Raw genomic sequence first — 27,336 nt, forward strand, 5'->3', positions numbered from 1 at the left:
CCTAGCATGGCCATAACAAAATTTTATATACTGGGTTACTTTAAACAACAGAAATTTATTATTTCAGCTTGGAGGCCTGAAGTCCAAAATCAAGATCTTGGTCAGGCCATGCTCCCTCTCAAGGCTCTCGAAGAGAATCCCTCCTTGCCTCTTCCAGCTTCTGGTGATTCTTAGTGTCCCTAGATTTGTGGCAGATAACTCCAGTCTTCCTCTGTCTCCACATGACCTTCTTCTCTATGTCTCTGTGTCCTTCTTTTACAAGGACTCCAGTCATTGGTTTTAAGGCCTACACCCTAAATCGAGGATGACTTCATCTCAAAATTATTTTTTTAACATTTTATTTTTAAGTAATCTCTCCACCCTACATCGGGTTCAAACTTACAACCCTGAGATCAGCAGTCTCATGCTTCCCTGACAGAGCCAGTCAGGCACATCTCATCTCAAAATTCTTAACAAATTACATCTACAAATTCTCAATTTCCATATAAACACACATTCTGAGGCTCTGTGGGGACACTATTCAACCACTACACCTGAGATATGGAAATTTATGTATATAAGCCTGAAAATATTATAAACCCCACCCTCTCCAATTTCCTTGAACCCTCCTGGCCAGCAAAAGTACCTCTTGCACTATTTCCAGAGAATGAATGGTTTCTCCCTTTCTAGAAGACTGTAAATGACCGAGGAAATGAGGTAGTTTTCTTGCCTGATGATGTTTATTTACTGTCACAAGTTCAACCTTCAATTCCATTACCTCCAGGCCAATAATCAGAATCAGATCTCAGATTTTAGCCCAGCCTAAAATGTAAGCATAAGTTTTCCTCCAGGAAGAAATAGACACTACATGGAACCCTCTCCCCATCAAAGGAATTTAGGACCTGGATAATACTGAGAGTACATCAAATGTATAAGAACATTTTATTTTATTTATTATTTTTTTATTAACATATAATGTATTATTAGCCCCAGGGGTACAGGTCTCTGAATCCCCAGGTTTACACACTTCACAGCACTCACCATAGCACATACCCTCCGCAATGTTCATAATCCAACCACCCTCTCCCTATCCCCCTCCCCGTGGCAACCCTCAGTTTGTTTTGTGAGATTAAGAGTCTCTTATGGTTTGTCTCCCTCCAAATCCCGTCTTGTTTCATTTATTCTTTTCCTACCCCCCCAAACCCCCCATGTTGCTTCTCAACTTCCCAATATCAGGGAGATCATATGATAGTTGTCATTCTCTGATTGACTTATTTCACTAAGCATAATACCCTCTAGTTCCATCCACATTGTTGCAAATGGCAAGATTTCATTTCTTTTGATGGCTGCATAGTATTCCATTGTATATATCTATACCACATCTTTATCCATTCATCTGTTGATGGACATCTAGGTTCTTTCCATATTTGGCTATTGTGGACATTGCTTCTATAAACATTCAGGAGCATGTGCTCCTTCGGATCACTACATTTGTATCTTTAGCGTAAATACCCAGTAGCACAATTGCTGGGTCATAGTGTAGCTCTATTTTCAACTTTTGAGGAACCTCCATGCTGTTTTCCAGAGTGGTTGCACCAGCCTGCATTCCCATCAACAGTGTAGGAGGGTTCCCCTTTCTCTGTACCCTCGCCAGCATCTGTCATTTCCTAATTTGTTAATTTTAGCCTTTCTGACTGCTGTGAGGTGGTATCTCGTTGTGGTTTTGATTTGTATTTCCCTGATGCCGAGTGATGTGGAGCACTTTTTCATGTGTCTGTTGGCCATCTGGATGTCTTCTTTGCAGAAAAGTCTGTTCATGTCCTCTGCCCATTTCATGATTAGATTCTTTGTTCTTTGGGTGTTGAGTTTGATAACTTCTTTATAGATTTTAGATACTAGCCCTTTATCTGACACATTGTTTGCAAATATCCTCTCCCATTCTGTCAGTTGTCTTTTGGTTTTATTGACTGTTTCCTTTGCTGTGCAAAAGCTTTTGATCTTGATGAAGTCCCAATAGTTCATTTTTGCCCTTGCTTCCCTTGCCTTTGGCGAGGTCCTAGGAAGAAGTTGCTGTGGCTGAGGTCAAAGAAGTTGCTGCCTGTGTTCTTCTCAAGGATTTTGATGGATTTCTTTCTCACATTGAGGTCCTTCCTCCATTTTGAGTCTATTTTTGTGTGTGGTGTAAGGAAATGGTCCAGTTTCATTTTTCTCCACGTGGCTGTCCAATTTTCCCAACATCATTTGTTGAAGAGACTGTCTTTATTCCATTGGACATTCTTTCCTGTTTTGTTGAAGAGTAGAGTAGTTGACCATAGAGTTGAGGGTCTATTTCTGGGCTCTCTATTCTGTTCCATTGATCTATGTGTCTGTTTTTGTGCCAGTATCATTCTGTCTTGATGATGACAGCTTTGCAATAGAGCTTGAAGTCTGGAATTGTGATGCCACCAACTTTGGCTTTCTTTTTCAATATTCCTCTGGCTATTCGAGGTCTTTTCTGGTTCCATATAAATTTTAGGATTATTTGTTCCATTTCTTTGAAAAAAATGGATGGGATTTTGATAGGGATTGCATTAAACGTGTAGATTGCTCTAGGTAGCATAGACATTTTCACAATATTTGTTCTTCCAATCCATGAGCATGGAACATTTTTCCATTTCTTTGTGTCTTCCTCAATTTCTTTCATGAGTATTTTATAGTTTTCTGAGTATAGATTCTTTCCCTCTTTGATTAGGTTTATTCCTAGGTATCTTATGGTTTTGGGTGCAATTGTAAACGGGATTGACTCCTTAATTTCTCTTTCTTCTGTCTTGTTGGTGTATAGAAATGCAACTGATTTCTGTGCATTGATTTTATATCCTGACACTTTACTGAATTTCCATACAAGTTCTAGCAGATTTGGAGTGGAGTCTTTTGGGTTTTCCACATTTAGTATCATATTATCTGCAAAGAGGGATAGTTTGACTTCTTTGCCAATTTGGATGCCTTTAATTTCTTTTTGTTGTCTGATTGCCGAGGCTAGGACTTCTAGTACTATGTCGAATAGCAGTGGTAATAATGGACATCCCTGCCGTGTTCCTGACCTCAGTGGAAAAGCTCTCAGTTTTTCTCCATTGAGAATTATATTTGCAGTGGGTTTTTCATAGATGGCTTTGATGATATTGAGGTATGTACCCTCTATCCCTACAGTTTGCAGAGTTTTGATCAGGAAAGGATGCTGTACTTTGTCAAATGCTTTTTGAGCATCTATTGAGAGTATCATATGGTTCTTGTTCTTTCTTTTATTAATGTATTGTATCACATTGATTGATTTGAGGATGTTGAACCAAACTTGCAGCCTTGGAATAAATCCCACTTGGTCATGGTGAATAATCCTTTTAATGTACTGTTGGATTTATTGGCCAGTATTTTGGTGATAATTTTCGCATCTGTGTTCCTCAAGGATATTGGTCTGTAATTCTCTTTTTTGATGGGATCCTTGTCTGGTTTTGGGATCAAGGTGATGCTGGCCTCATAAAATGAATTTGGAAGTTTTCCTTCTATTTCTATTTTTTGGAACAGTTTCAGGAGAATAGGAATTAATTCTTCTTTAAATGTTTGGTAGAATTTCCCTGGGAAGCCATCTGGCCCTGGGCTCTTGTTTGTTGGGAGATTTTTGATGACTGCTTCAATCTCCTTACAGGTTATGGGTCTGTTCAGGTTTTCTAAGGAACATTTTTTTTTTTAAAGGGTTTGATTATAGGAGTTACCTAGAGGGGAGTTCATTTACATGGGGGCACTCAACCGTGGATTTGAGATAATGTTTTGAGAACGACACCTGGATCTGATCCTAATCATTTGTTGGGATGGCCCCTTGAAGAAGGATTTAACAAAGACATATGGTAAATAAAGCAGAGAAGCTAGGGCTTTTGGTATAATATTAAAGAGGAGGTCAGAAGATAGGGAGATGAGAATGTTAAAATGGACATATTATATTTTTCCTGACCTCCTAGAGGGTTCTTAAAGACACTCTCTTCACTTAACCTAATAAGTGCTCTAGAAAAATGAGTACAAGTCTATTTGAGAAGTTTGGTAGGTGTTGTCTTTTTTTGGTCTTTGTTGACAGTGGATGATGGCAGAGATCCAGGTTCCATAGTATCTCTGGGGATTATATATCATGGATTGGTAGATGTCAGGTGGTAATATTTGACCATCTGGCAATATGAACATAATTACCATAGCAAGCAGTAAGCCTGGATGGCAATGCAGGTATCTATGGTAATAGCTAATGTATATCATGTTGTTTCTAGGAGCAAAATTAGGTGAACAGGTGATTGGGATATTGTTTGATTTGCACAATCAGAAAAAAAAATCAGCTCTTGACATTGACCACCAAAGTGGAAATTCACAGCACTTCATCAGGTTTCCAGATAAAAGCCAGCTCACAGATCTAGAGCCCACTGATGGAAAGGGAGAGGCTAGTTGCCTCTGAAGAAGGACCCTGAAGTGCTTCCATATGTACATACTGTAATTATGGAAGGATCTATGGTCATTTGCAAAAGTAACTGTTTACTTTTCTAGTATTATTAGCTATAGGGTTGGAGCAGGCATTAATATCGAAAGATCCAGAAAGTGTGATCCTCCATTTAGAGTCATGTCATATGGAATTATGTAACTAGGTGATAAATGATCTTTTGACTAAAGTGTATCTCATAGTAGGTCCAATGGGTTTTTCAGACACACCCAGTTATTTTATACCACAACTGTATAATCTGTATAGGTATGCACAGAAGCGGTCATAATTCTCTTACTGGTTTTCTGACTTTGGAATTAGAGCCATTACAATTGGAAGGGACAAATGGAAACTGCTAAAACTTGTCTCTCCTTGCCATGATTGTAAATGGATGTCAGGAGATATTTTTGGAGGAGTTGCAGAGATTTAGCATAATTAGAATTGAATGATGCAATAAGTGGTCACTGATATGTCCTTGTTGAATTCCATTGTCTGGGTTCTGCAAAAAACAAGTTGATTTGGCTTGGTGTTAGTAGACCACTGTAAAATTAACCAAGTGATTGCCCCAATGACAGCGGCTTTGCTGTTGATACTTCTAACGGTGCAGATCAATATCAGTGTGTCTCCTGATAAACAATTATTGATTTAGTGAACTTTTTTTCTCAGTATTTTGGTAGAAAGGGAAAGCAGTATAACTTCATAATTTTTTCCCAGGACTATGTTATTTTTTATATTCTGTCATAATATAGTTCTAGGGAAACTTGGTTGTCTTGACATTCTTTAGAAAGGATACGAGTTCATTTTCCTTATTATATAATACTAATCGGATGTGGTGAGAAAAAGTGGCAAGTACCTCTATAACTAACAAGATTTGTGTCAGAGGCTGGGGAAGAAAATGCCAGAAAGATCTAGGACCTTGTCTTATATGTGATGATATTGAGGATTCAGTGGTCTGGGGCATGCACGGGTATTTCCTCTAAGGTAAAGCATAAGCTTATGTATTTCTCTTTGCTAAGAGAGTGTCATATCATTTGATGGGCCTTTTTGGATTCAGATAATAGTATATAATATCTTCAAAATTACTGTTTCAAATCTTTTTTTTTTTTGATTATCCAAAAAGACTGCTGGTTTTAAGTGGGATCTAGAGGTGAAAGGGCTCTTCGCTAAGTCCAAGCTGCTTTGCAGGCCACCTTACTACTTGGTACATATGATCTAGTAGATCTGATAGAGCTTAATGTATCTGGTAGATAAGAATGATCTGTTGGAAAGCCCAGCGAGAAAGTCACAACAGCTATTCTCCATTTTAAAAGCAACTCCTGGTATAATGAGCTCTTGTAGAGACTGAACACCTAACCATGGGACACCAAATGACAGTGTAACCTGAGCTGTCCCTTATGAATTAGATGGTATAATACTCATTGAGTCATACAAGTGGGTGAGGGAACTGACAAACCATTTTATACCGGAAGTGGTTTATTCAGGAAATTAGCCTTCGGCTGTCAAAAGGCATAATTAGATAAACGGAGGTCCTAGAATTTCATCTGTTGCAACAATGCCTTTCTCTTAACCCATATATGTGGTCTCATGGGGTGGAGGTAGAATACCTAAAACCAACTGCTGGAGGAAGACAGAATTCAGGCTTGCCTCACATGTCAGATAATTGGTTGTTATAATCTAGACATTGACTGCTACTCAATTACATCTCCACTTAGGGGTGAACTTGAGGGATCTGATGAAGAAAAATGGTTGATCCCCAAGCAGTATAATTGTGCATTTCATTTAGAGAGTGAAACACAATAATAAAAAATCTGAAAGCAAAAATTCATTTCCACTTAGAAATTTAAAGACTCTCATTAAATAACTATGAGGTCAAATAGAAAATACAAACCAAAATTGACAAATATATTAAAATTAACAATACTGTAATACTATATATGAATTATGAAATGAAATTTCTGTGAAATAAAAACAATTATAAAATAATACATAGCATTTAATACTTATGTGAATAAAAGTTAGAAATTTAAATAAATTCAATATGAAACAAAAAGCTAGGAAAAGAACTAGAAAATAAACAAAAGGAAGCAAGAAGGAAATGTAAAGATAAAAGGGGAACTTAGGGAGTTCTCCCATTTTTTTTTTTAAAGATTTTATTCATTTATTTGACAGACAGAGATCACAAGTAGGCAGAAAGGCAGGCAGAGAGAGAAGGAAACAGGCTCCTGGCTGAGCAGAGAGCCCGATGGGGGGCTCGATCCCAGGACCCTGAGATCATGACCTGAGCTGAAGTCAGAGGCTTTAACCCACTGAGCCACCCTGGCACCCCAAGTTCTCCCATTTTTAAGCCGTCTTATAAAGTAATCAATATGCTGGTTCTTTGCACAGAATATAAACAAAATATGCAAACTACTATCTGACCTCATGAAGAAAAACAGGGGAAAACAATGTTACACAAATGACACACAAAACAAGAAGAAATATACTAAAACAGGAAATTTTTAAACATCCAAATTAAACTATTTTACACAACTCTAACAGATGCATTTAAAAGCATAGGTAAATTTGGTAATTTCCCAGAGAAATAAATTTATCATCATTGACACTAATAGAGGGAGAAAGTTTAAGAAAATGAGGAAGTTATTTAATTAGTATGCACAAATAAAAGTACCAGTCCCAGGTGGTTTTACAAGGAAATTTTACTAAATTTCTAAGTACTATTATAATACAATGCTACCTCAACTATTCTAAAGCAGGCATTGCCACTGTGGCCTATGGGACAAATCTGGCTTATTTCCTGTCATTGTAAATAAGTTATTTTTGGTTTTGTTCCTTTTTTGAGATTGTATAGTCTAGAAAGTGTAAAATATTTACTCTTTGTCCCTTTAGAGAAAAAGTTACCATCCTCTATTCTGAGTAGTTTAAGAAAGGAAAATATTAAACTTGTTTTTACTTTATAAGTTATAACTAAGCCTGAAAAAAGTTGCACAGAGGAAAACATGAATTTATTGAATTTATTAATATCAGTGGAAAAGTCTTAAGTAAAATATCTTATAGGACACAGTCTCCAAAATCATATTCAAAAACAAAACACTGATAAATGGTGTTTTATTCAGGCATTGCAAGGATAGTTACTATGAGAAAAATCCATCAATACAGTTTGTCATTAACAGATCTAAGGAAAAAAAAATATGATCACCTCCATCAATGTTGAAAATGTCTTTGAATACAGTTTAACATCCACAGTATTTCCACTTTTGTTAAGGGAAGGCTATCATTTCAGATCGGTCCTACCACTGGGAGAACTAACAAAATCTAGACAAAATATTTTTGAAAATCTGTTTGCGGGCACCAGAGAGTGACCAAGGCAGTGAACATTTGTAAGCTCTTGATTCCACAGAAAGAAACCCCAGAAACACTTGCCACAATTTTCCCTTCTAGGGATTTTCCTATTTGAAAAGAATGCTAAGATATTAAGTAACCAAAGTTATTGGCTGAGAGGATAAGCAGAGTTTTCTGTAGTTTTATGGGCAGAAGAGTAGTGTGAATAAGGAAAGGAGTTCAGGGCAAGCCAAAAATAGAAGTCTCTGATAGTTACTCCAAGCTTTCAGTGTGACTCCAAAAGGATATACCCTACAAATAAGGTTGAACCAGAAATAAACTAGTCTTTTAAATAACTGAAATTTTTCTTAACATTATGTGAATCCTTTTGGGATTAAGTTGATCTACCTTAGTTTAACTGACTGATAAAATTTTTTAAAAATTCTTTATGGAAGAATAAAACATCACCCAGAGCCTTTATTTATCACTATATTTCTCCCATACTTAACTTCTATACTGAAAGTAAAAATAACATGGTATATAAAATGATCAGAATGATCAGAATTCACCAGAAACCAAGAGAACAGACTAAGTAGAGATAGACCAACAGGAAATTCAGATAGCAGTTACAAAATGTGGACTTTAAAATAAGTGTGATTGAAATGTTTAATAAATAAAAATGATAGAGGTTTCAGCATAAAAATGAAAAGTATAACTGAAAACAAAATAACTGATTATAAACAGAAGAAGAGAGAATTAGTGATCTGGGAGTTAGGTCAGAAGAAAATATCCAAATGAAAACATGGTAAGCCAAAAGGATGAAGAGAATTTAGGACATAATGAAATGTGGAATATGTATGAATTGGAGTCCCAGAGGAAGAAAAAAGAGAATGTGACAGAGCAATATTTGAAGAATGAATGGATGATAATTTTTCAAACTGATGACAGATATAAAAAATATGCACTACAGACTCAAAGCAAACTTAACAAAAAGTAAATTTCACCTAGACATATCAAAGACAGAGAATAATCTTAAAAGCAGAGTATAGAAAAAAATAAGACTAACATCAGACATCTTAACAGAAAAATGGGAAATATGAAGACAATTCAGTGAGCACGTTAAGGTACTGACAGAAAAAAATCACCTACAGAAAAAAAGCCTACACAGAATTCTATGCTCTACAAGAACACCCTTAAAAAACATGTCATGAAATTATAGCAACCCAACATAATTTGCAATAATAAATAGCAAATCTGCTCTAGTTAAAAAACTATAATTCTCTATGTGAATGAATTTAATTATAAAAGAACAGAGATGTAGGAGGAATAACGAATTATGCAAGTCTAGGGAATATTTTATAAAAATAATTACTTCTGGGAGTATAATACATTGAAAAATAATATATATTTAAGTTAAGAATAGGTCAAAAGTTGGGATAAAGTCTGTTGAATTAAAGTTCCAAGGTCCTTCTAGCTTCCAAAAGTAACAAAAGTACTAATTTACATTATAGTTTAGTAAGTCATAAAAACATTTTATATTCAGTGGTTAATACTAAAAGAATAATAAATGTAAGTATAATGGATAAGTTAATAGGGAACTAAGATAACAAAAATTATTAACCCAAAAGAAAGCAACAATGGAAAAAATAACATTAAACAGATGGGGCAAATATAAGATAAGTAAATAGATTTGCTCTAAAATATTGCAGCAATTATATTACATGTGAACAAATAGTCTAAAGATAGTGATTTTCAGATTGTGTTAAAATAACATATTGTTACAAGAGACACATTTTTAAACTTAAGGTTATAGAAAAGTTGAATGTAAAAGGATAGGAAAAGTTATAGTGTGTTTACCCTAAGCAAAAACAAACAAACAAACTGTTGTAGCTATACTAATATCAGACAAAGTAGATGCCTTAGTTCAGGTTGCTATAACAAAATATCATAGACTAGATGACTTAAATGACAATTATTTCTCATAGTTCTGAGGCTGAAAAAGGCAAGATTAAGGCACCAACAGATTTGGTGTATAGTGAGGGTCCATATTCTAGATGGCCATCTTCTCAGTGTGTCTTCAAAAAGGGAAATAGAGCTTTGTAGAGTCTCTTTCATAAGGGCATTGCTCATTTTCTTTAGGGTTCCACCTTTAAGATCAAATCACTGGCCAAAAGTTCTACTTCCTAATACCATCACAAACATAGGAAGCAAAAGTAAGCAAATAAAGAAGTAATTAGTGAGGATAAAGAAAATAATTGACATGTATAGTACATTACACCAAATACCTGCATATCATGCATTATTTTCTAGTGTACATGGAGTTTTTACCAAAATTGTACATTTGTTGAACATAAATCCTGTTTGAACAAATTTCTTGGGATTATAATAATATTCAATATATCCTCTAACCTCTGGAGAATTTAGCAAGATTGTTAGTAAAATATAAATAGGAAATCTTCTAAATGCTTAGTAATTAACTGCTACTCTTTTGCATAACATATGTCAAAGAAGAAATCGGTATCAAAGTTAGAATATATTTTAAGTTAAATTACAGAAGAACTATGATATGTCAAAACTTGTGGAATATAGCTAATGCTGTGCCTAGAGGGAAATATATACCTTTTGTTAGGATTTTTTTAAGTGAAAAAAAGCTGTAAATTAATGATCTTAGTGTAAAAATAGAAAAATAGTGAATTAAACTCAAAGAAACTAACAGAAAGATAATAAAGATGTAATGGTTAATTTTATGTGTTAACATGAACTAAACTGTGAGGTGCCCAGAGATTTGTTCAAATATTATTCTGGGTGTTTCTGTGAGGATGTTCTGGATAAGATTAACATTTAAATAAGTAGACTGAGTAAAGTTGATTGCTCTCCCTATTGTGGGTGGGCCTCATCTAATCAGTTGCCTGAATAGGACAAAAAGGCTGACCTTCCTTCAAGTTAAAATAGGCTAACTGCTTTCAAACTGGGACATCAGCTTTTTCCTGTCTCTGGCCTTGAACTGAAACATGAGCTCTTCCTGGATCTGGAGCCTGATGGCCTTCAGATTGGGATTACACCGTTCATTCTTCTAGTTCTCATGACTTTATACTCAGACTAAAACTACATTATTGGTTTCCAGCTTGCCAGCTAGTCCTGCAGATCCAAGGACTAGTCAGCCTTTGCAAACCCCTGAGCCAGCTTCTTATAATAAATTTCTTTCTGTTTAGATACATCCTATTGGTTCTATTTCTCTAGAGAATTCTAATGCAAAATAAAGACAGCAAACAGTAAAAGAAATAGAAAAGAAAAATATTGTACATTAGCAAAAACAAAACAATTCTGTAAAAATACTAATAAAACTTAGGCACCTGGGTGACTCAATTAAGTGTCCAAGTCTTGGTTTCAGCTCAAGTCATGATCTCAGGGTCATGAGATCAAGCCCCGCACTGGGGTCCATCCTCAGTGCAGAGTCTACTTCAGCTCAAGTCATGATCTCAGGGTCATGAGATCAAGCCCTGCATTGGGGTCCATCCTCAGTGCAGAGTCTACTTCCCTTCTTCCTTTCCTTCTGCCCCTCCCCCCTTGTACCCTCTCTCTCTAAAATAATCTTTAAAAAAATACTAATAAAACTGATGCATCTTTGGCAAGTCTGATCAATAATCAAAGAAGACAAAAAAGAATACAACCACTTTGCATGCTTCCCAGGAATACAAAATTGTTTTGACTTTTCAAAATCAGTGGATATAGTCAATGTGCTGAATGGGAAAAATATTTAGCCAAGAATACTTTATCCAGCAAGGCTGTCATTCAGAATAGGAGAATAGAGTTTCCCAGACAAACAAAAACTAAAGGAGTTTGTGAACACTAAATCAGCCCCACAAGAAATATTAAGGGGACTCTTAAAAAGACCAAAAACTTTAAAAAGACCAAAAGTAACAAAGACTAGAAAGGAATAGAGAAAATCACCAGAAACACCAACTTTGCAGGTAAAACAATAGCACTAAATTCATATCTTTCAGTAATCACTCTGAATATAAATGGATGAAATGCTCTAAACAAAGACAAAGGGTATCAGAATGGATTAAAAAAACAAGGTCTACTTATGTGCTGCCTACAAGAAATTCATTTTAGACTTTAAAACACCTGTAGATGGAATGTGAGGGGATAGAGAACGATCAATCATATTAATGGATATCAAAAGAAAGCTGGCTTAGCCATACTTACATCAGACAAACTAGATTTTAAAACAAAAACTGTATGTAACAAGAGATGAGGAAGGCCATTATATCATAAGGAGTCTATCCATCAAGAAGGTCTAATAATTATGAATACTTGTGCCCCCAACTTTGTAGCATCCAAATATATAAATCAATTAATAATAAGCATAAAGAAACTCATTGATAATAATACAATAGTAGTAGGGGACTTTAACACCCCACTTACATCAATGGACATATCATCTTAAGCAGAAAATCAACAGGAAACAATGCTTTGAATGATGTACTGAACCAGATGGACTTAAGAGATACATTCAGAACATTTCATCCTAAAGCAGCAGAATACACATTCTTTTTGAGAGCACACAGAACATTCTCCACAATAGATCACCTAATAGGTGACAAATCAGGCCTCAACAAGTAAAAAAGAGGTGGTCATACCATGCATATTTTCAGACAACAACACTATGAAACTTAAAGGCAACCACAAGAAAATTTGGAAAGACCACAAATACATGAGGGTTAAAGAACATCCTACTACAGAATGAATGGGTTAACTAGGATATTTAAGATCAAATAAAAGAGCACATGGAAACAAATGAAAATGAAAACACAACAGTCCAAAACCTTTGGGATGCAACAAAGGCAATCCTAAGGAGGAAGTATATTGCAATAGAAGCCTACATCAAGAAACAAGAAAAGTCTCAAATATATAACATAACAATACACCTAAAGAAGCTAGAAAAGGAACAGCAAATAAAGCCTAAATCCAGCAGAATGAAAATAATAGAGGTTACAGCAGAAATAAATGATGTAGAAACAAAAGAATCATTGGAACATATCAACAAAAATAAGAGCTGGTTCTTCAGATGAATCATTAATTGGATAAACCCCTAACCAGATTAACAAAAAGAAAAGATAAAGGGTCCACATAAAATCACCAATGAAAGAGCAGAAACCACAAACACCACCAGAGAAATCCAAGAGAATATTATGAAAAATTAGATGCCAACAAATTGGTCAATCTGGAAGAAATGGGTAAATTCCTAGAAACATACAAACTACCAAAACTGAAACAGGAAGAAATAGAAAATTTGAACAGACTGATAAAAAACAAAGAAATTGAATCAGTAATAATAATAATAAAATCTCCCAACAGAGAGAAGGGAGTGAAAGAAACCATGAGGGACTCTTAACAATAGAGAATAAACTGAGGGTTGAGGGAGAGAGGTGGTGTGGGGGATCGGCTAGATGGATGGTAACTATTAAGGAGAGCACTTGTTATGATGAGCACTGTATGTAAGTGTGTAAGTTGTATATAAGTGACGAATTACTGAATTCTATCCCAAAACCAATATTGCACTATATGCAATTTAAATTTAAATTTTATTTGAATTTAAATAATTTTTAAAAATCAGTGGAATTTTCTTATTTACAAATAGAGAGAAAAAAGTGTTTAACAATAAAAAGAAAAGTATTTGACAAAAATCAACTTCCCTTTGTGATAAAAATTTCTTGTTACACTAGAAGAAAGGAACTTTGTTAATCTGAACTTAATTACCCAGAACTATGAAAATATCCTCCTTAATGATGAATTAATAAGCTTTCTTCCTACATTCTGAAATGAGACAAAGATTTCTATCATACTCCAATTTAACATTGTACAGCCATTAACAATATTAATTATTTTAAAAAGATGAAGAGGAATTGGAGCTTTTATGTGCAGCTTATGGACATCAAAATTGGTACAACCACTTTGGAAAACTGCTTGGCAGTATCTATTAAAGTTAAACATACTCTTACCCCATGAATCAGTATATATCTGACAGAAATTCATATATATATTCTCTAAAAGACATATACAAATTTGTTTACAGTACTGTTATTATGTTACCCATAAAATAAATAAATAAATTATGGTATTGTCATACCCAAACAATGAAATACTATTACAATCATAAAAATGAATGAATTATTGCTATAAATGCCATGATTAGAAATAGGAGCAGGACAGAAAAGGATATGTAATATATAATTCTACTCATAAAATGTAAAAACAGATACCGATAACCTATAGTTAGAAGTCTTTAGTTACTTTTAAAAGAGAAGATAAAAAGCAGATGGAAATGTTGATTGGTTAAGGGTATCAAATAGGCTTCTGAGTATCTTGTATTGTTCTTTTCTATTCCTTGATTTTCTATTATATTTTTTGATCCAAGTAGAATTTTCACAGGTATATTCAACTTCATAATTTGTTAAAGTCATCAACAGTTTGTGTGCTTTTCTCTATGTATTCTTCAATAAAAAAATATTTATTAAAAATTAAACACCTATTCCTGATAAAAGAAATTTATTTAAAATTTTTTTCTTCTTTTCATATGCTTTTATAAAATAATAAATTTCCCTCTTGATGAAGCTAAATCTGTATCCCACAAGTTTTAATATAAGGAATTTTTATTTAGTTCTGTTTCATACTTTTCAGTATAATTTCTTCTTTGACCATAATTACTTAGAAGTATATTTTTTAGTTTCCAAAATATTTTTGTTAATGACTTCAAATTTTATTTCATAGTTGTTAAGAAATATGTATCTGTGATTTTGATTTTGTGGTATTTAATAATTTAACAGATATTTATCAGGTACTTATTTTCTTTAGATACTGTTCCAGGTCCTGATGATATAGTAATCAGGAAGTCACCTTACTTCTTTGCCTTCACAGTACTTAAATTCTATTGTGAGAGATAAATTTTAAAAATTATATATATGTATTATATAAGAATATAATATGTAATTATATATAAACATATGTATACATAATATATTTTTGTGACCTTGGTGATACTCATGTTTTGGTCAGACATGATTGCAGAGTGATTTTGTTTTTGTCTTATCATGGTCACAGAGTAATCTTGTCAGATGTCTCCTAGATTTCAGGAATTTCTTTTCTCTTTCTCAATTCCCTAAGTGATTCTAATATTTTTTCATACTTCCTATATCATAATGTTGTATAGTTATCTCAATAACTTACAATATTTTGAGGTTATATAGTTTATATTTTTATTTACTGTAGTTATTACTAGTGTTTTATAAACAAAACAAGTTCTATCTTTCAGATGTTTCTATGAAAAAATATAATAGCATTTTAGATTATTACTTCTTTACATCTTAGGGCTCAAATTTTGAAAGGTCATATTATTCATTCTCTTGCTAAGTGAGATTTTCCAAACTTTTTAGACTTACAGATCTCCTCTCCTTGGATTCCATAGGAATTGGTTTATGATACATCATTTTCTCTAGTATGTAAAAAGAGCTGATTTGAAGTTAAAATGCATCTTAGTACAGTATTTATAACATTATATAAATTTTAACAAATATTTTTAAAGTTTACACTAAATTTTGACTTTGAATTTAGCAAGTGATTATGCCATTTAATTTAGTATGTAAAGACGCTCAATTTTTTTGTCAAATCAACTTTCAAATTGTGTGTGATTTTTTTTTTAAGATTTTATTTATTTATTTGACAGATAGAGATCACAAGTAGGCAGAGGCAGGCAGAGAGAGAGAGAGGAGGAAGCAGGCTCCCTGCTGAGCAGAGAGCCCGATGTGGGGCTCGATCCCAGGACCCTGGGATCATGACCCGAGCTGAAGGCAGAGGCTTTAACCCACTGAGCCACCCAGGCACCCCAAATTGTATGTGATTTAATAATGAAACTTCTATTTTAGCCATTCTGACAGGTGTAAGGTGATATCTCATTGCGGTTTTGATTTGCATTTCGCTGATGACTGGTGATGTTGACTGTCTTATGTGTCTGTTGGCTATCTGTATGTCTTTTCTGGGAAAATGTCCTCTGCCTATTTTCAATTGGATTATTGTGCTTTTTTAAAAAATTATTTATTTGGAATAAGAGAGAGCATGAGAAGAGGGAGGGAGGAGAGGGAGAAGCAGACTCTCCACTGGGAAGGGAGCCTGTCATGGGACTCCATCTCAGGACCCTAAGATCATGACCTAAGCCAAAGGCAGACACTTAATTATTGAGCCACCCAGGTACCCCTTAATCAGATTGTTTTTTGGTGTTGAGTTGTAAGTTCTTTATATATTTTGAATATTAACCCCTTATCAGATATATCATTTGAGAATATCTTCTCCCATTCAGTAGTTACCTTTGAAAATTAAAAATAGAAATACTATAGGATTCAATAATTCCACCTGGGTATTTACCCAAAGAAAACAAAAACATTAATTCAAAAAGATAGATGCACACCTATGTTTATTGCAATATTATTGACAATAGCCAAGATATTGAAGCAACCTAAGACCCATCAATACACAAAAGGATAAAGAAGATGTGGAACTTCTTAATGGAACATTATGCAGTCATAAAAAAGGAGATTGTTACGTTTGTGACAACCTGGATAGACCTAGAGGGTATTATGCTAAATGAATCAGATTAGGAAAGACAAATATGATTTTACTTATATGTGTAATCTAAAAAATCAAATGAATAAACGAAAAAACAGAATCTGTAAGTACAGAGAACAAATTGATGATTGCCAGAGAGGAGAAAGGTAGGGAATGGGCAAAATGGGTGATGGGAAGTGGAAGATACAGTCTTCCAGTTATTGAATGAATAAGTCCCAGGAATAAAAGGCACAGCATATGGAATATAGTCAATGATACTATAATAAAGTTGTATGGTGGCAGATGGTGGCTACATTTGTGGTGAGCATAGAATAACATAGAAGTTGAATCACTATGTTGTACATCTGAAACTAGTATAACATTCTGGATCAACTATACTTAAAGAATGTTTTAGTTAAAAAATAAAGATAAAACATAGTAAAAATAAAATCTTTAAATATGTTAAAACTTCAAAAAATATACATTGATTTCATGACCTGTTAGCTGGAATTTTTTAATTTCCTTTTAAAACTAGCTCATTTGTTTTTGTCAATTTTTGTCTTCTGTTATAAAATGTTGAGGTAAGTGATTAGGTCTCAGGATGCTGTATAGGAGTAGCTTACAACCACCACATGATTTTCTTTTTCTTTTTTTTTAATCCCCATACCTTTTATTTTTTTTGAAGTTTTAAACATCAATTTTATTTTATTTTATTTTTTTAGGAGTAAATTTTTCTTATTTTATTTTATTTTATTTTATTATGTTCAGTTAGCTACTGTCTATTTTCTATTTTTACCACTAGTGTTTTGGAATTATTGGAACATTTTTATGCATTGTGTAAGAATTTTCATCAGAGAAATAATACTAATGGATTTCAGGAAAATCATCTTAAGGCAGATTCATTATTTGAACGGATTATCATTATTTGAACAGATTATCATTATTTGAACAGATTCATTATTTGAACGGATTATCATTATTTGAACAGATTATCATTATTTGAACAGATTATCATTATTTGAACAGATTCATTATTTGAACAGATTATCATTATTTGAACAGATTATCATTATTTGAACACTGGCCTCTTTTTATCCTTCCTGTGTTTTTAAACTAATGATACAGTAAATTTAATAAAATATAACTACAAATTTAACTCAGAATTATATGATAATAAAAATCATCAACATGGCTAGCAATATTTAACTGAGTGAATCTTGAATATGATTATCTATTAATCATTATCTGCTCTCAAATACTTCTATTTAAAATGAACCCAAGTATTTTGTTGTCTTATTTATTGATTTATAAATAAATAACCATTTTTAATGATGCAAATCTCTAGAATACCTGATCAACTTCTGAGGGTTCATAAATCACCAGTTTAATATACTGACATAAGTCAAAGAGAAAATAGGATTTAATATAAAGAAATAAGCCAAATTTATGGCCATATTTTTTAAATGCATAGGACTGAATTCCATATACATTGGTTATTAAATTTATCCCATTTCATCCTTTATTTCATCTTCATTTTCTATCCCATTTTTCTTTTGTTCCAATTTTCTTATTTATTTTTACATACATATGTGTATACACACAGACACACACACACACACACATTTCCTCAATTTCTCTTGGAAATTGGGAATGAGGATGATTTCATTGGGAAATATTTTTTGAAGTAGAGTTTATTTGCCATTTTTTTTTAAGTATAGGAAATCTATATTCAGGTTCTGGAAAAATTGGCATTCTAAATATAATTATATTTTACAATGTGATTTTACTTTATTGTATTAACATTAAACTTTATTTGGAACAAGTTAAAATTAGTGTTAGAATTATAAAAATTATTATTCTAATGTTTTCCAGCTGCTGATAGGTTATGAAAATGGTACGGTAGTATTCTGGGACTTGAAATCTAAAAGAGCAGAACTAAGAGTTTATTATGATGAGGTAAGTGACTTCTACTGAAATATTTGAAAAGAATATTATGACTTTGTACCTGTTTTCTACTTGTAAGCTTTGTATATTACAAATATTTTTATCATTGGGTAACTATTTGGGTCTGACCCAGTGTTTCATATTGTCTGCTGGCATTTGTCCAAGTTCTAACTCTGGATTATTCTCCTGAATGAGAATTCTGCCTTGGTTGACTGTTTTGGGGCCCTTTTTGGCATCTTAATTTACATTGGTGCTTATTACCTATCCTTTTGCTTATGTTAGGTTACGTGGTTATTATGTCTTGCCACATTGTCCTTAAAATCTTTAAGACACTATTCACACCTTTCTTAGGAAATTCTTTTTCTGACAGAAAATTTAAGAGGTCAGTTCGAAAGGCCTTATCATATAATACTTGCCTTCTCAGAATAAATATTGATTTTGTAAACAGTAAACCTTAATAATAAGGGTAAGATCTTAAAGTGAGTTTTATTGTACATAGTTGAGATTTAATTAGGTTTTTACTTTAGTTGTTCAAAGATTGATTCTAGGCCATTAAGGATTTCCCCATTCAGAGGAAGTTAGTGTGAAGATAGACTGGGGCAAAAAGTGAAAAAGCATAATTACCTCTTGTAATTTGGGGAATAAAGGTGATCATGTAAACTATTAATTCAATTTAAAAAATGGTGGAGTAAGGAGAGATAGGAAGAAAATACAGGTCAATAATCATTATCTAGTATCACCTGCACTTATATGAGAAGAATGCAGGAGAATTTAAGGCAACACTGGTATAAATAGGAAGAAAAATTTTTTTAAAAACACATTTCTTTGTGTGCTACCTCCCATCCCCTCATAAGAGTTGAATTTTTAAGTTTTGGTGCTTAAAGATATATGCCTTTGGATATCTCATAAGTATACACACCCCCAATTCATTTCTTAAGAGTTCTGGGAAACTAAGATTTTATGGTATATACAAGATACTTCTTGTAGTTTTTTTGTTTTGTTTTTTTAAAGATTTTTATTTATTTATTTGACAGACAGAGATCACAAGTAGGCAGAGAGGCAGGCAGAGAGAGAGGAGGAAGCAGGCTTCCCGCTGAGCAGAAAGCCCGATGTGGGGCTCGATCCCAGGGTCCTGGGATCATGACCTGAGCCGAAGGCAGAGGCTTTAACCCCTGAGCCACCCAGGCGCCCCCAAGATACTTCTTGTAGTGAGAAAGAGTTCAGTCGTAAATGATACAGTAACCGGGTAATCTGGTCATGATCGGTGGAAAATACTCTGGCAGGTGATGTCTTATAATTATGCTCTTTGTGATCAACTTCTAGGGCATCTTGAATCATAAGGAAAGAAGGTCTTAGGGAGCTAAGCTAGATTTTTCTTTTATTAAGACACAAAATACAAAGATGATATTAGATATTGCTTCCTGTCTTAAGACTAGTAGCTAGATAAGAGTACAAATATTATCTGAATATTTAACCAATTGGAAAGAGTAGGTCGTTTAAAAAGGACATACAGAGGAAATGATAAAACAACTAGTTTTGGTTTTTTTAAAGGTTTTATTTATTTATTTGACAGTTAAAGATCACAAGTAGGCAGAGAAGCAGGCAGAGAGAGAGAAAGAAGCAGGCTCCCTGCTGAGCAGATAGCCCAATGCGGGGCTCTATTTTAGAACCCTGGGATCATGACATGAGTTGAAGGCAGAGGCTTTAACCCAATGAGCCACCCAGGCGCTCAAAATACTTCTTCTTCTTCTTTTTTTTTAAAATTATTTCACAGAGAGAGAAATCACAAGTAGGCAGAGAGGGAGGCAAGGCTCCCCGCTGAGCAGAGAGCCCGATGCGGGGCTCGATCCCAGGACCCTGAGATGATGACCTGAGCCGAAGGCAGAGGCTTAACCCACTGAGCCATGCAGGCGCCCCTCAACTAGTTTTTTTATGGCCTAAAACACTGTAAAATAAAGACTTTCTAACCTTAAAAAGTGAGTGAAAGTAATTTTGTAATGAAGTGTTTAAATAAGCATTAGTGATATTTAAGTAAGTAGAGTACTACACTATACCTACTTTATACCTAGAAATAATTTTAAATATTGACTTATACATATATATGTATATATGCATATAATCTATTTACTTTAATGCATAATTATATATCCTATCATTTTAGTTAGTTAGTTATATACATGATTTTAGGTGTTTAGGAGTTAGTTATATACATGATTTTACTGCCAAACTTTTAAAACTTTCTTCAGCACGTTACCTCTCATATTTAGAAATAATTCTTTTTCTTTTCTTTTTTTAAATTTAATTTTATTTTTTCAGTGTTCCAAGATTCATTGTTTATGCACCATACCCAGTCCTCCATGCAATACGTGCCCTCCTTAATACCTACCACTGGGCTCAGCCATCCCCTCAGCCCACTCCCTTCCAAAACCCTCAGTTTGTTTCTCAGTCCACAGTCTTTCATGGTTCATCTCCCCTCTGATTTCCCCCAATTCACTTAATACTATTATGAAGTGGTTTCTCTTGATTACAATACAGTGATTTCTCAATTACTATACATAGTGACCCCTTCATAGTCTTTTAAGTTCCTCATTAAACCTGTGGCTTTACATCATCCCCTCCTTCCTAAAAATGGTTTCTTCCCAAAAATGGTTTCTTCCCTTGTTTTTATCTTTCTACCTCATTTTTCACCCTTCCTTTCTCCATCACTGATTCTTTCCTTAACTTTCCTTTAAATTACAGATACTCTTGAGTATTTTATGTCTTTACCTTCTTCATTTCACCTCCAGGTTGCGTTTATCTCTTCTCTGATCATTTCAAATATAAATTTTTATTCTAATAAATTTGAAGTCCTTGTATCTCTCACCTTTACTTTTCCCCTGACCTCTTGATCCATATATCTAATGATCTATTGCATAAGCCCAGATAAATATCTCATTGGTACTGAATTTATACTTAAAGACCTAAAACTTTTGTTTTCTTTTTCAGTTTTAATTTTTTTTTAATTTTAAAATTAAAAAAAAAATTTTATTTTAAATTTTTTCAAAATTATTTGTTTGTAACTCTTAGAGTCATACTTGGTTTTGTTTTGTTTTTTAAGATTTTATTTATTTGTTTGACAGAGAGAGATCACAAGTAGGTAGAGAGGCAGGCAGAGTGAGAGGGGGGAAGCACTAAGCAGAGATCCCAATGTAGGGCTCCATCCCAGGACCCTGGGATCATGACCTGAGCCAAAGGCAGAGGTTTTAACCCACTGAGCCACCCAGGTGCCCCCTTAGAGTCATATTTGATCCTTTCTTCTCTATATCTCATAGGCTATCAGTTTTGTAGTCTCTTAATTCTGTTTTTATATTGTCCCTCATTCATTTCTTCTCTTTTTTCAGTCCCACATTCAATGTCCTAGTCTAGGTTGTTACGTTTTGCCTAAAAGACTGTGGTAGCCTTTTAACTAATTGCATTTCCTCTGATATCTTACCTTTTTAGTATCTTTCACTAATAAGATTATCATTTTAAGCCATAGATCATGTAATTCTCTACCTCAGAACCTTCGAATGGCTCCCAGTTATCAACAATACAAGTTTTTTTTTTTCCTTTACATGAGATACAAGGCCCTGATGTTATCTTTTCCCTTTAGTTTAATGCAGTGTATCCTTCTATACACTTCTCACACTTCAGATATATTACTATCTCCTAAACATATTATTTATTTCCTACCTTAAAGCCTTTGCTCCAGCTAATTCCTTATCATGAACTCCCTTTCCTATTTTGCATATCAAAATCCTATTAACTTTGTAGCCACTGTAAAATTATTTCAACTGCCAAAGTAGCCCCTTGAATAGCCATAGATGAATTGAAAGTTTTGCTTTGTAAATCCAAGATAATTTTTAGAAACAACTATATGAATTTACATATTAGCTGTGAAATTTTTGTTTTATTACATCAATATTTCTAAGTAATCTCTTACAGAGAAAACCCTCAGAGTTTGGTATGAGGATAGCCTTTTAATTCCTTGAGTAGCTGCTGTTTTTCCTTTTTTCATGTTGTTATCCAGCTTTTTGGGTTTTCTTTCTCTTTTTTTGTTTTGGAGAAATTCGGTCACAGCCACTGAGTTGACCAAACCAGCTAGTGTTTTATCTTCCATATTTTGTTTTCTGTCTTTTAAAATTTTTCTTGAATTAGTTGTGTGTGTGTGTGTGTGTGTGTGTGTGTGTGTGTTAGTGTGCGTGTGTGTGTTTAGTAAACTCTTAAAGCTCTTTTTAAAGAAAGGAGTAGGGTATAATGAAGTTAAAAGAATTGGATACTTATCCATTAAATTTATTCAAATCCAGCTCTTCAGTAATAGACTGTTTGACGCCCTCTAATAGCAAGCTGGTTTTATATGCCTACTCTTTTGTATAATAAGTATACTTATTTTGCTTTTGTGTTGTAGCTGTTATTTTTCTATTTGTCTTCTTTAGTAGGTAGAAATTCAGTAAGATAGGAAGAAGGGTTAAGGCTGGAGATTCTCTCTCCACACCATTCGTAGTAAAGCAGTCTGAGAGAACTTTAAATTGACTGAAGTTCATCAAGTTAACACATAGAAGAAGCCCTAAGTGGCATTTCCTTTGAACCATCTATAAAAGTGAGAATAAGCAAAGAAGAAGATGACAAGTATTTTCTTTCTGTCTCTACTGAATGCTGGCCGAAAAAAAAAAAGTGTTTACCTAGTAATGAAGAATAGAGTAAGAGAAAACATAAGCCCAGAGTTTCATGTTATCTGTTTCATTTAATTAATCTTACTTATCTTGAGGTACAGCTCATATCCTACATCCTTTATGATATGTCTAATGATTACTCTAGCCAACAATTATCTGTAACTCTAAATAATAATACTTATTATTTAGAAAACAAATAATAGTTTTAAACACACATATCTTAGGTTAGTATATTGTATATATACATAAAAACTAAATGTTGGAAGTTCCAAACAGTATTATTAACATTCATTTATTTCAGTCTTCCTTATCTTGCAGTTTTGAAAGTTCCTTTAAGTAAAGGGTAACATTGTACACATCTGTTCAGCTTTTATGTCTTCTAGAGCTTCTCTCATTGTGATTCACACATTACTGAAAGGCCATATAAACTTCATGGTTTAGAAAGAATACAAAGTGTGGGAATATGTGATGACATTACTTATTCATTCAACAAATATTGAGTATCTACTTTATGCAAAGCATTGTGCTACCACTGGGAATAAAACAATATATGGAAATGGAATAATTACTTTTAAATTTTATGTAACTCATATCTTCGGAGTAAATTTACAAAAGAATTTTGGAACTTTTCTTGCTTAAACCTTAAATTGCCGTATAAATAGTATATGTTAGGGGCAATACAGTGATTGAGATTATGGGTTGTGTAGTTAGATAGAAGTTGGCTTTGAATTGTGTGACCTGGGCATGCATATCAGCTTCTTTAGGCCTATTTCACCATGTGTAAATTGGAAAAAAAAATAGTACCTGCTTTATAAAATTAAGAGTTAGCATAAATACTTTGGCAAGGGATCTGGCACATAGTAAGCCCTCAGATAGTAGCTCTTGATGTAAATTATTACTTAAATTGGCTACTTTAAGTGGAAGTAAGCCTCTACCTTTCCAGAAATTATCTTCTGATAACCTTACTTTTACTTTTATTTAAATAATTTTTCAAAGGATCATATAGGATACAAGAAGGACATAGAATTTACAACAAAAAGTGCTAGGCTATAATGATATTATGAAATGTACTGGACTTTTCTTTCTCTCGGGAGATGAGTTTTTGTAGTCTTCTGTAAGCTTATAGAGAATTGAAGCTGACGATAGTATGATCTGGGTCAGAAAAATTATTAATGTTTCTTAAGTATTGTTGATATAATAATTTTACCTCAGAATATTTTTCCTTTGGAATATAGAATGCTATAACGTATCAACTTTCCCCCTCCTACTTGTCTTTAATTGTTATTTCATTAGGCTATTCATTCAATTGATTGGCATCATGAGGGCAAACAATTCATGTGCAGCCATTCAGATGGTAGCTTGACATTATGGAACCTGAAAAGCCCAAGTCGTCCTTTCCAGACCACAATTCCACATGGTAAGGTGTATGCTTTCAAAAGAAATAAACTCTGGAGATACAGTGCCTTGACTTGAAGTAGAACAGGTGGTATCAGTGTGTTTGGAAGAAAGTGATAGGATATACCTTCTGGTTCTAAATACCTTTTTATATCTCCTTCAGATCCCCACATTATACCCCTCTCCCTGTTTATCCACTTTCCTACTTTGTGATGCTTTTATAAAGACCTTTCCAAGCAAAAATTGTAGTATGGATGGTTGATGTATCTGAAGCAGTCCTTAGGGTTAAGGAGATAGTGAGAATGACATTATATAGATCTGACTTTCAGACCTATTTCCTATACTATTTTATAGTTTGTCATTTTCTAGATTCTCTCATTTATTTCCATTTCTACCATTTGATTCTACCAAAGGTGAGAACTATGGTTTTTGCTGTAGATTGTATTTCTTATTATCTTCCTTATCAAAAGGAGGTATTTATTGTTTATGTTCTACCTAATTGGAAAGAACAAAAAGTTCAAATGAATGAATATCTTTTATTTGATGATCATATTATTTCTGAGAATGTTAGTGGTGATCTGAGTTCTATATTTTCATCATACCATTGGTTTTTTATAAGAATAGAGAGGTCAAATCCTAGCAGTTAATCAAACACATCCTATTTTATAGTTTCTGAGTATTTATTATAGTATCACATTTGTAAAATTTTGTATTATGGTTTTTATAATTCGTGACCCATAAATCACAAGATGAAATTATTCCATCTTGTGTTCATTTGCCCTTTTTTATACCTTGCCCTTTTTGTTGCATGCTTCACCTTCAAATGATTAAATTATTATAACATTTAACCTAACAGCTTTAGAGATTACGTTGCTTTTACACACTTAGTTTGAGATGCTTCATTTAAAGATTGACATTATGGAAACCTTGGAAAGGTGTTTGCTATACATCCCACTCAGGTAGAATTATTTGTTTCTATGATGAGTTTACTTCTTCTCCCCACCCTTTACCCCCATTCCTTATGCCTTTTATTTGTATGTGTAAAATATGATTTATTCATAAATTTTCTACTTCAATTCTTCTCAACAGTCAACTTTTATACAATTCCTTTTTGGCTTGATTGGATATTTGTTACTTTCATATGTTTCACCATATCCATATTTATCAGTTTGGGTTGTTTTCTATACAGTTAACCCTTGAACAATATGGGGGATGGGGCACTGATCCTCATGAAGTTGAAAATCTACATATAACTTGTGACTCCTCCAGAAATTATCTACTAACAGCCTACAGTTGACTAGAAGTCTTAGTGATAAACACAGTCAATTAACACATATTTCATATGTTATGTGTATCATATACTGTATTCTTACAATCAAGCAAGACAGAAAAAAGAAAATGTTATTAAGAAAATAATAGGAAGAAAAAATACATTTACAGTACTATACACTATTTATTTAAAAAAAAACTATTCCTTTGAATTAGTATTTTTGTATTCTTTGGCTAAATACCTAGTAATGTAACTGCTGGATTGTAGGGCAGTTCTATTTTTAATTTTTTGAGGAAACTCCATATTGCTTTCCAGAGTAGCTTGTGTACCTGAAACTAATATTACCCTGTAATATTACCCTGTATTACCCTGTAACTAGAATTTGAATAAAAACTTAAAAAAGAACTATGTATATTCCACAAATAAGTGAAACCATATGATACTTGACTCTCTCTGCTTAACTTATTTCACTCAGCATAATCTCTTCCAGTCCCGTCCATGTTGCTACAAAAGTTGGGTATTCATCCTTTCTGATGGAGGCATAATACTCCATAGTGTATATGGACCACATCTTCCTTATCCATTTGTCCGTTGAAGGGCATCTTGGTTCTTTCCACAGTTTGGCGATCGTGGCCATTGCTGCTATAAACATTGAGGTACAGATGGCCCTTCTTTTCACTACATCTGTATCTTTGGGGTAAATCCCCAGTAGTGCAATTACAGGGTCATAGGGAAGCTCTATTCTTAATTTCTTGAGGAATCTCCACACTGTTCTCCAAAGTGGCTGCACCAACTTGCATTCCCACCAACAGTGTAAGAGGGTTCCCCTTTCTCCACATCCTCTCCAACACATGTTGTTTCCTATCTTGCTAATTTTGGTCATTCTAACTGGTGTAAGGTGGTATCTCAATGTGGTTTTAATTTGAATCTCCCTGACGGTTAGTGATGATGAACATTTTTTCATGTGTCTGTTAGCCGTTTGTATGTCTTCTTTGGAGAAGTGTCTGTTCATATCTTCTGCCCATTTTTTAATATGATTATCTGTTTTGTGTGTGTTGAGTCTGAGGAGTTCTTTATAGATCCTGGATATCAACCTTTTGTCTGTACTGTCATTTGCAAATATCTTCTCCCATTCCGTGGGTTGCCTCTTTGTTTTGTTGACTGTTTCCTTTGCTGTGCAGAAGCTTTTGATCTCACTTATTTGTGGAGCATAACAAATAACATGGAGGACAAGGGGAGATGGAGAGGAGAAGGGAGTTGAGGGAAATTGGAAGGGGAAGTGAACCATGAGAGACTGTGGACTCTGAAAAACAACCTGAGGGTTTTGAAGGGGCGGGGCGTGGGAGGTTGGGGGAACCAGGTGGTGGGTATTAGGGAGGGCACGGATTGCATGGAGCACTGGGTGTGGTGAAAAAACAATGAATACTGTTACGCTGAAAAGAAATAAAAAATTAAAAAAAAAAAAAAAAGAACTATGTATAAATGGACTCACACAGTTCAAACCCATGCTGTTCAAGGGTTAACTGCAATTCTGATTTCCTGTTGAAGAAGATGAAATTCTGTTCACAGGTTGTTGAAAACATCAGCATTTATATCTCATATAGAGCAGATTAAATTCCTGAAGTCTTACCATGATTAAAGCAAGTATC

General features: G+C 33.8%; 1 protein-coding gene across 1 annotated transcript in view; it reads left to right on the forward strand.

Annotated features, from left to right (window-relative positions):
• The window catches only part of STXBP5L (syntaxin binding protein 5L), a 408,526-nt gene that overhangs the window by 184,120 nt on the left and 197,070 nt on the right, over positions 1–27,336 (forward strand). The window contains exons 8-9 of the mRNA XM_080822438.1: positions 18,260–18,343; positions 24,316–24,439. Coding sequence (XP_080678564.1) covers positions 18,260–18,343; positions 24,316–24,439 — 208 coding nt within the window. The remainder of the gene's footprint in view (positions 1–18,259; positions 18,344–24,315; positions 24,440–27,336) is intronic.

The sequence above is a fragment of the Martes martes genome (assembly GCF_963455335.1).
Source record: "Martes martes genome assembly, chromosome: 1".
In the NCBI taxonomy this organism is placed as follows: Eukaryota; Metazoa; Chordata; class Mammalia; order Carnivora; family Mustelidae; genus Martes; species Martes martes.